This window comes from Lathamus discolor, chromosome 5 (assembly GCF_037157495.1).
Source record: "Lathamus discolor isolate bLatDis1 chromosome 5, bLatDis1.hap1, whole genome shotgun sequence".
NCBI lineage: Eukaryota > Metazoa > Chordata > Aves > Psittaciformes > Psittacidae > Lathamus > Lathamus discolor.
In genome coordinates, this window is record NC_088888.1 from 29,114,092 (window position 1) to 29,123,985 (window position 9,894).

Sequence of the window (9,894 nt, forward strand, 5' to 3'; positions counted from 1 at the left end):
ATAAGTACCAAGTTCTGCGAGTGGAGAGGGAGAATCCATGAGCCAGAATTGCACCAACTAGCATTTCCAAGGGTTATAGCAAAATGGTTTTCAAATATCCTCACACAACCTCCTGCCACATCTCCCTTTCTGATTTGTGACTGACTGAACTGAGCTTTGAGTAGCACTAAAAGAATTCAGCTTTGCGGGATGTAAAAAAAGGCAATGCCAGAGGAAGGGTACCAGATTTTTACTTAAAGGGATATGCAGCAGCTGTGAGGTAGCAAAAGCTCCAGTACAGTGAAGGGCCAACCTACTCTTTTTCTTCATGAGGGAATTTATGTACAGATAATTTTGCCCCACACTACATTCCTCCCTCCTACACACACGCACGCATGAGTAAATAATATGAAGACCCACTGCACTTTTGATCCCAAATTAGATGTCTCTAGCTAGGGTTAACATCTCTGCATTCTTCTCTACCACAGCTCTCATCTTCTCTAAAATATTTCTTTTTAGCCTTTGAAAGCTGTAGGTAGGCAGATCACAGTCAGCCAGTGTTTCTCCTCCTTTACTTTCATTGTCTCTGAGCCCAAACATAAAAGCTGGTGGCAAAGAGGAGATGAGAGGGAAAAGCAAAATTGTCAGTTCACTTTGTTCTTACCTTGTCTTTCAGCCCATGCCTTCCTTTCCTCTGATTTTCATCCCCATCTGCTGATAAGCACATAAGTGGCTAATGTTGAATGTCCTCAGAGGCAGTGCTGAAGGTCACAGTCATTCCTGGGTCTGGCCACAATAAAGCAGTTATACCTTGCTAGAGCCACATATGTTTATGCTCCTTGCTCCTGTCTGTATCACAGTGGGATGTCATTTCAGCAAACTCTGTAGGTCAGCAGGAACAGGGAAAAAAGTCCTTATTCCGTCTCTCAAGATTCTGCTTCATAAGCTCTCCGGGGCAAGGACTAACTTTTTATTACCTGACTGGAAGTGGCCTTGATGTCTCAGGCATCCTTAGACACTAAGAAAAAACAAATACTGAACATCAACAACCTTACAGAAATGGGCAGCCAGAGGCAGCGGATGTTCACCTCACATGACAGGTTCGAAATATGTCCACTGCCTGAATGTAAAAGTCCTTGGCAGGAGGTGGCTGACAGTGAACAAGCCCAGGAAATTCATGTTACAGGTTGAATTTAACCTAATGACTGCTGGAAAATTTCAGTAGAAGTAGTTAAGACTTTCAAACATGGAGCATCAGGTGGTTATCTTTGTAATTCATCTCACCAGCCACTTTATATCTCTGGTTTATATTTCTCTAGCTTTATTTCACCCATTAGAGTAAAACCAAAATGTCTGACTCTGCCCTGAGCAGTTTTAGGAGGAGCTACTAACTGGATGGGAACAGTAAAGCAGCTTGCTTATTTCCAGCACTTTCTGAAACTGTACGCTATTTCAAAGCCCATCATGCTGGGAGCAAACCAGGCCACAACTCCTCGCATAAACTCTTGTGCTGTAGCAGGGTGAGACTATACGATCACAAGAGACCCTATTAACTGATCCTCTGCTTCTGTGAATACCTGATTAAAGTGTTTCAGATTAAACTGGCTGCTTACTCACATGCTTCTTGGCACTGTTCCCAGTGTGGCAGAGCAGCAGAGAACACAGACCCCCTTTTTCCTGCTGGGTTGGGGGAGTTGCCTCACGGTGAGGCCTGGCTGGCGTGTGGGGAAGGCCCTGTGCATGGCTGTCACGTATCATTGCCCCTTTGTGGGAGCAGACCCTCACCAAGGGCTCAGGCAGGCAGTGCTTGTGGCCTTGAGCACTTCTTCAAAGCAAGGAAGGCTGGCACAGGCTGGGGTGGCAGTGGGCTGTTGTCTGCCCCTCTGCAGCCCTGGAGTGCCCAGGATGGAGGACTCAGCACTCACCTCTGCCGCAGTGATGTAAGCGCTTTTGCGCTGTCTCCTGAACACTGCCTGGCAATGGGAAGAAAATGGCACTGAGGAAAGGTCAGGAGGCACCTTTGGGATGAGTGATGTCTCTCCTCTGCACCCGGTGAGGGCCTGGCTGGAGAATGACGCGTCTAAAGTTGGAGGCGAGTGCCCTAGGCCTGAGGGGAAGTGCAGCCGGCCGCGCAGGGGCGGGCTGCAGGAGGGAGCCGCTCCCGCAGGCAGCGTGGGGCCTCCTGTGAGAGCCGGGTGAGCCGCAGCGGAGGCTGCCAGCCCCGGGCCGGGGGAGCCTGTATGCTGCGGCCTTGCGGATGGACCTCGCCGGGACTCGGGCGTTCGTGTCACGGTACAAGTCGCAGGGAAGGCCCGGCCCCACAGCGGGGAGGGATGGTGAGCCCAGGGGGAAGCTAGTGGAGTCGTTGGGGCAACACAGCCGGGTAGGGCACAGCCCGAGGGCGGCGGCAGCGGCGGTTGGCGCCAAAAGAGCGCGGTACGCCGGTGGCAGTTGGTGTCCGGTACCGGCGCCCCTGGCGCCCGCGGGGCTGCGTGGCAGTTGGCAGCGGTTGCACGGAATGGTGCGTTTGATGAGGTGATGTCAGCTCATGTGAGCGTTCACCAGCACCGTAGAGCTGTAAGTAAAGCATGTCTGATGCCCCCATCCCCTCCACCGCACACGCGTCTGCCGTTTATACACATTTCTGTGCAGGAGTCGTAGCCTTGCTTAGCAGCCAGCGAGAGGTACCTCAGCTACAGAAGGGGCTTCAAGGTTGCTGGAGATGTGAAAACTATGAGAGTCCTCATAGCCTTTGCAGGTAGGACAGAAGACCAGTTCAGACTTGGACTCACGAGGTGTTTTCCGTTGCGATTTACATACACTGTCCACATTCAGTTCCTGGAGGAGGGATTCCTATCAGAAAAACATGGCCCCTTTGAGGGTGCTAACCTGCATGCCAAGGCTTGCTTCTCAGAAAACAGCACTTCACCAAAACAGTTGCCTACAATTTAAGAAACTGAAAGAACTGCTGCAACAGTGTACTAAGACCAAAATATTTTTCCATTTTAGTAGCACTCCAAACTGCTTTCTTCCTGAACATAGCAACATTTTTGATAGCCGTATGTTAAACGGATACGCAAATTGTTAACCCTGTATCAAAACCATATAGCAAATTTATATGTACAGGTCATTAAATGACCTGTATTTTGTAACATATGCTACAAAGTCCTAGACACTTCCTTTGTAGACCTGTGTGCCCCTTCCATGTAGAACTAGTGTTGAAATAAGGGTACTTAACATCTGAAAGGCACTTAGGCTATACACCAGATCAAGTCCAGGCAAAACCTGTCTATGCCACGCTAGCAGCAGTCATGCCTGTATTTCAGGAAATGCAGCTTTACTCAGGGATAGCCTTGGAATCCCCCCCCCCCCCCCCCCCAAATTGTTGCTATGTGAAAAAAATGCACCATTATAACCAAACTAGGATGCCAAGCCAAAGTTTTACAAGTGATAAACTAATTAGAACATAAATATTCCTATGAATTCATAGTCGCAATATTCATATGCACATTTTATCAAAAATAAGGAAAAATATTTGAATTTTAATATTTTTGTAAGTTCCCTTAAGACTCTTTGCCTCCTTCATTTCTGATGAAGCCAGGGCAATGGTCACAATTATAAGATTTAGTTTGTAAGATCACTTCAGATCAAAAATGTTTGTATAAATAAACTAGAAGTAGTAGCGGAATCTATGCTGCTTATTTCCAAAGTCTAAGGTTCTGCTTTAAAGCATTGTGGACCTTGAGATCAATGACATAAGTGCTTACCTCTGAAGCTCAAGGACTAGCAAAATCACACAACTGCACTCACTGCTGCACAGTAAGATGTGCACTGCCAGAACTGTAAGGTACAGTACATTTTTCATTAGTGTGATTTGCTGTTTACAGTCAACAAAATGCTGGAGCTGGGACTCCATGGTTTTTCCAGTGCTGATGGATAAGGTCAGTCTACTGGTTGCTGTGCATGGCATAGAGTTACGACTGGAAATGTCATTAATTAATGTAATATGTTCATTAACATAGTCCTCAGTCATGTGTAGGATTCTTAGAGTGGTCTTATTTTAGATTCACCACAGTCAGGCACCTAGGCTTTTGCTATTTTAATTCTAAGGGACACCACAGAGAGCTGATGGCCAGATTTTCTGGCCAAACAAAAACGAGAATGTCTTCCAAAGGCAATGGAAGAGATAAATGTGCCCAAGATGACTGAAAAATTGGTGTATGGAGACATGCCTGGATCTGAGTCCTAGGCTTAATTCACGTGCAGCGTGTGCTGCATATATGTACACACATGTCCTGGAGTACTCCTGAATTGCTCTGGAAAGATAGTGGCTGGGAGTATGCTGCCACTAACAAATATTTCACTAGACTTGCCACTGCCTCCTTCATGGTTCCCAGGACTGAAGGTACCAGGAGCAGGTTATAGGTCAAAATAATTGTTATGGTGAGTCATACCAAGCTCATAGGCCACAAGTTTAGCACCATCAGTACAGTGAAAATTTGGCAGAGATCTAGGTTACATTCCCTGTCGTCCCCTGTGACACCTCTATGATGAACATAGCAAAAAACGCACTGTTCAGTGTAGTGGCGCAAAATATGCTCGCCTGTGTTTGCTGGCAAACCCTTTCACAAGGGTTTTGGGTACCTGCAAGAAGAATGGGGCAGCTTGCACTGCTGTGAGCCGCCTTGACAGTCTGAACTCAAGAAACTTGTCTGCAACAGTGACAAAATAGTTCAGATTTGTAAAGTGAACTTTGTTTGCTTTATGTGCTTTTGGTGGTATTTGCTTGGCAGTGGCAGCTAGCTAGGAAGTCTTTAAATGGCACACACAGAGTGGAAAATTTGAGACCATGGCAATGAGCCCTGTCACCACATCAATCAATTCAGAACCTTCACAGTAGAGACTGAGGCTTCTGAGCATCAAGGAGACTTTCTCTTCTACAGCTACCTCAGCTGATTTCACAGTTAATCAGGATTACTCTGCCTCTAAACCACAAACCTTTCTTCTTTCCTTTTTTATTGCAGTTTAATTGCTGTGTTTCTGGGTTTCTGAGGCTCTCTGTTTTTTAAGGTGTATGTCAACAATTATTGTCTTTGGGATTCATTTTGTTTTGTTTAGGGATATTGAGGAAACTCTCCCATTGCTGGAAGGATCATAGTAAATTCCTTATTACTTAGCAATCACTATGGAGGAACCATTCCTTTGGCTGCACAGCAGAAGATGAATATTTAATGGAGCAGTACTAAGGGCAAATGGAAAGAGTGCAAAGGCTAATGTAGAGGCCAGTACAGACTTTCTGGGGCAGGAGACCTGTCCTGGCCTTATCACATGGCAATGCTGGATAGAATCCCTAAAACCAGAAGGGAAAACAAACAAACAGAAAAGCACTCATGAGAGAAATCAAAGAAAAAAAACTGTATTTACAGAAAAAAAAACCTGCCTTTACAGAAGGTCTTATACTATATGTGCAATTATTCAAATAATTTGTTGACAATCCATATAAATATTTCTAATTTTTCTTGATTAGACCCCTGGAATTACATGATTGCATCTAGATACATGCATCATAAATGCAAGGTATGGCTTAGATGAGGAGAAACTGTTAATTTTATTTTTCAGTTTGTATATTTTTACTAGTCAAAGGGACTTGGGAGGGTTAATTAACATGATCCTGAACAGAGGCTCACTGAACTCATCTTTATTCCATTTCTTTTGTAAGTTAAATAGTAGAACCTCTTTAGTTACAGGAGCAAAAATTTGGTTTTGATATTCAGGTTTTTGATATTTATTTTATATTTGTGGTTTTGGATATTCAGGGAGGCTAAGAAACACCTTAGAGTTGTGTGATTGACATGCAAGTAATGTGAGTGTTTATGTTTTCTTTCTATAAAATCAAGTCTAAAGTAAGTAGGTTATTCCTGGGAGAACATAACCATTGGAATAGGATCAGTTAATTAAAAATTAATTTGTTTTTAATCCATCTCAGAGTCTTTGCCTTGCTCATCATAAAAATTTAAATTTTGTCTTTCTTTCTACTGTAAATTCAGCTACGTACTTCTAGTTCTTTAGCATTTTACAATTACACTTGTGCTTAGCAGGTTTTGATATGTGTTGGATAAGTATCTAAACTTGATTTATTTGTACATTTGCAGCTTCTTATGTGAGGGAATAGTACATCTAAACAAAATAGATCCTGTGCTGACAGCACAAAATCAGCAGTTTGTGCTGTTGGGCAAATTCCTATTGAAGCAAGCAGAAACTTACTCCAATTTAATTCAAGAATGGAAGTATCTCACAACAAATTATTACTACAGAAAAATCCTTATGGCTAGATGAGCTTTAGTTAATGTTAAATCACAAATATATTACTGTCTTTTAATTTATTTATTCTGAGTTAAATAAAGTTAACTTGGAAAAAAAAATCACTTTGTGCATTTACAAATATATAATCACATTTTAATTTATATCAGCTTTTCTTTTAAGTGTGCCAGGCTGCTTAAATGAAGCCCTTTTGGAAAGAGATAGATATAGGTGAGACCTACTGAAACTCCTACTGCACTCTCTTTTTTCTGGAAGCCTTGCCGACACGTGCAACTGCCTGATCACAGTAGCTTGTCTGTCTAAACAAAATAGTTAAAGTCAAACTGTAATGCTTTTCTGAAGACAGAAGCCAGTACTACGTCTTTGATGCTAAAGTATCAGCAATTGGAGAGTGGAGGAGATTTTTCTACCAGAAGTTTTGACATGCTGGAAAATGTTGGCATGACCTCTGCTCAGAGAGGGAATTTCTCAACAGCTCTTCATGCTCACAGTAATGAAGCCGCAGTTGAAAATCACCCTCTGCAAAGATGCCTCTCACTAACTCATGTTGACCAAGAAGACACAGCATCGGTTTCAGGAATCTCTGAACTTTTTAAGGTTATGGAAGAACCTCCAGCACAGATTTTAAAACATGATGTAGAGATACCACCTCAAGCCAGAATTGCAACAATACCACTTTCTTCTTTCCCACCTAAACTGCAGCAACTAATGTCAGCTAGAGCTAAAAATAACTTTGAGCTAAGGGAAGCTACAGAAATACCAGCTGTAACTTATGTATGGCCAGTAATAAGGATGAAAGATGCTTCCAGCCCTATTTGGAACAATTTTCCAAAGTTAATACCAATGAGTCCAGCCTTAACAAGACACTGTTCTAGTCCTGACGTAGTGATTGAAGATGTGATATGTTCCCATATAACCCCAGTCAGTCAGCTTTCACAAGAAGAGCTAGACAGAAGGACAGCAAGATCATATCCTCTTCTTGTAAAGTCATATAGCAGTGTTGTTTCAGAAATTTTAAAATCACTGACCAATACCAAAAATGATTGTAAGAATACTTACATTGTACCACCTTTGTCCAAATGTCCTACTGAAGAGCAACTGGAAATTCCTCTCTTTAAGGGAAATGCTCTAGTGATATGTAATGGGAAAGTCTACCTTCTGTATCTAATGGGGCATGAAGCTCTGCCATCACAAATGGAAGTACATGGCTGTGATATGTTGCTTAGGAAGACCACAGCTTGGCTCATTACATGCAGTATTATCCGTGACGTAACAACTGAAGTTCCACATTCGCTGCTGTCAGGACAGTATGATATAAAACAGAAGCAAAGATGTCTTTCAACCTTTGCTGCCCCCCCAAACCAAGATAAAACTTCAAATGCAACACATTTCTCTTCACACGGGATGACTACCATCTCTCAGCCCAAGCAGTCCTCATCTTCTACTGGGAAAAGGCAACAGGTAGTAATGTATGATGATCGGTTGAATGTCTATGTATGGACAGTAATTTTCCCCTTGGAAATAGATGAATGCAAAGTGCATTATTCAGAATATTTATAACAGGATGAGTGCTGTGTAAGGTATGTGAAATGGGTTTGACGTCAGTTTTTTGGAGAAGCCAAGCAACTCCAATGGACATAGTCACTAGATAAATCGAAGTAGAGCTTGCAGGTCATCAAGACTTTACAGTTAAAAAAGAAAGTATAATTAAACAATGCTGAGAAAAAATCCATCTTGAGATATATCAAGATTTTTTCAGTATTTGAACAGGACAAAAGCACTGTGCTCATTGGGAGCAGCCTCTTGCTATTTAGAGAATAATAGGGCTGAAGAGAAGGTGGGGTTTCTGAAAACAGGTTCTGAGTGCCATCATAATCACCTTTTAAAGTAACAGTGAAAGAAGAGAGAAGGGCTGGCTTGCAAGGTCCCTCCTGAATTAAATTCTTCATGAAAAGTCATATCCCTGAAGTAGGGAAGGCTGTAGAAACAAGGTGTGAAGATAAACTGGGGAGGGAGGAGAGTGACTATCCAGCACTCACTTTCAGATAGTCAGTTTCTACTTTTTCTTGTTTCAGTTCCTCAGCAAGACTGCATTCCTATCTGAAGAGGGCTTGAGAAAAAGAAATGGAAAAGAAGTACTTCAGGAAAAAGACAATGAACTAAGAAGGAAATTTGGTATTGTTAAGGATGTAAGAGTCCTTCTCAACAGAATAAGTCCCACTGAACTTAAAGAGAACTCTGACAAAGCTTCTGCACTGAAATGGAAGTTAACCACCAAGACAAAGAAATTAGAAAGTGTGGCAAAGGCACCTAACTGTTCACATATAAATACAAAACATGCCTCACCTTGAAGTGTTCATTACACAGCATTAGTACACTTCTCAAAATTTGTGAATATTTGAGCCCCATCATAAAATGTTTTCTATTTGAGAACCTTACAGTGTTTATAAAGACTTAAAGTTGGGTTTTTTTTTATATTTGGGCTATTGATAAAGTCAGGAAACTCTGGCTCTGTTTGTGCAGTCTACATTTGTTCTGTTACATTCTGTTATTTTCTGCAGGTTTAAGTTAAACCCTCTGAGAAGAATAGCAGATCTTCCTAAATGTAGTTTTTATGTAAGATTTCAAATGGGAAAGCACCTCTTCATACAGTGAGAGGAAGATCTCTGCTCTTCATCTGTAAATTACATCCCTAATTGCACCATGCCCTAATGAAGGGCATTATTTTAATATGTATGTTTAAACTGTATGTTTATTTAGGTTTACTTCTGAGAACCGTTTAATGAAATTGTATTAAATTGTACTGAAATGCTGTGAAATAACACATTTAATTAATGCATCCAAAATAAACATAATGGCACATCAGAATCTCTCTATATCTCTTTGATACAGCTGTGTCTCTTTTTACAGCACACAGAATCATCACAGCTGAAGTGGGGGTGAGAAATTAAATTAATCTGTACATTCAGATTTTTCCCAGATGTGAAAGTAGTCAAACCACAGGATCCCAACCCAGACCTGTTTTAAATGATGTTATATTTAGTTAATCTATGGTTTAGCAAAGGCTATAATTTTGGAGCTTATCTTAAAAACTCCAGCTCAGTAAGGTAATGAGCTCTTGTTTGTATTGATATCAAGCATGATGGGTCCTTTTAAAGATCTTAGTACTGTTTGCTGCAGTATATTTGCCTACCAACTGAGAGATGTGGGTCCATTGCACAGAGCACCAGAATCTCCTTGTGGACAAGAACAACAGTCTTGATCTAAGCAGGTTTTTGTTTTTCTCCTACACTGTCCAACCTAGATAATTCTCTTTGGAAAGAAAATAAATTATAAATTAAGGGGTAGTTGGCTGTGAGTGTAGACATTAATTGTCATCTGTTGGATCCTTTTTGTTTAACAGCAAACTGTGCCACTTGAACCAGTTTTGCTGAGGAAAAGAGAAGGAACTAGAGCAGTGTGAGTAATCTCAAAGGAGAAGAAAAAGGAAATGTATTCAAAGATGCAGCGCTTCAGAGACCATGAAAAGGAGGAGGAAAATTATTCTATGCAGACAGTATGAAAGCCTTAAGCTTACTGCATGTGCTGCCAGAC

At 41.8% G+C, this 9,894-nt stretch overlaps 2 protein-coding genes across 12 annotated transcripts in view; one reads left to right on the top strand and one right to left on the bottom strand.

The window, feature by feature from the left end:
* Window positions 1-4,012, bottom strand: part of LOC136015941 (nascent polypeptide-associated complex subunit alpha, muscle-specific form-like) — a 50,984-nt gene extending 46,972 nt beyond the window's left edge. Inside the window, exons 1-2 of the mRNA XM_065682591.1 lie at window positions 3,865-4,012; window positions 1,905-2,524 (exon numbers count right to left, since the gene is read on the bottom strand). Coding sequence (XP_065538663.1) covers window positions 1,905-2,524; window positions 3,865-4,012 — 768 coding nt within the window. The remainder of the gene's footprint in view (window positions 1-1,904; window positions 2,525-3,864) is intronic.
* On the top strand, window positions 2,093-9,392 carry LOC136014959 (ligand-dependent nuclear receptor-interacting factor 1-like). Of its 11 annotated transcripts, none has more exons than XM_065680166.1 (4): window positions 2,093-2,315; window positions 5,507-5,556; window positions 6,450-7,761; window positions 8,376-9,392. In XM_065680166.1, the coding sequence occupies exons 3-4, from the start codon at window positions 6,667-6,669 to the stop codon at window positions 8,649-8,651; spliced, it is 1,371 nt and encodes a 456-aa protein (XP_065536238.1). In that variant the 5' UTR covers window positions 2,093-2,315; window positions 5,507-5,556; window positions 6,450-6,666; the 3' UTR covers window positions 8,652-9,392. The 11 variants fall into 11 exon arrangements, with proteins under 11 accessions (XP_065536238.1, XP_065536239.1, XP_065536240.1 ...); XM_065680167.1 differs by having other exon boundaries at window positions 6,463-7,761; XM_065680168.1 differs by having other exon boundaries at window positions 2,093-2,271.
* The last annotated feature ends 502 nt before the right edge of the window (window positions 9,393-9,894 follow it).

Coding starts and splice junctions, on each gene's coding strand:
- LOC136014959 (XM_065680166.1), top strand. CDS start 6,667: ATGCTAAAGTATCAGCAATTGGAGAGTGGAGGAGATTTTTCTACCAGA. Junction 7,762..8,375: donor CTACTGGGAAAAGGCAACAG/GTAGTAATGTAT, acceptor TTCTTGTTTCAG/TTCCTCAGCAAGACTGCATT.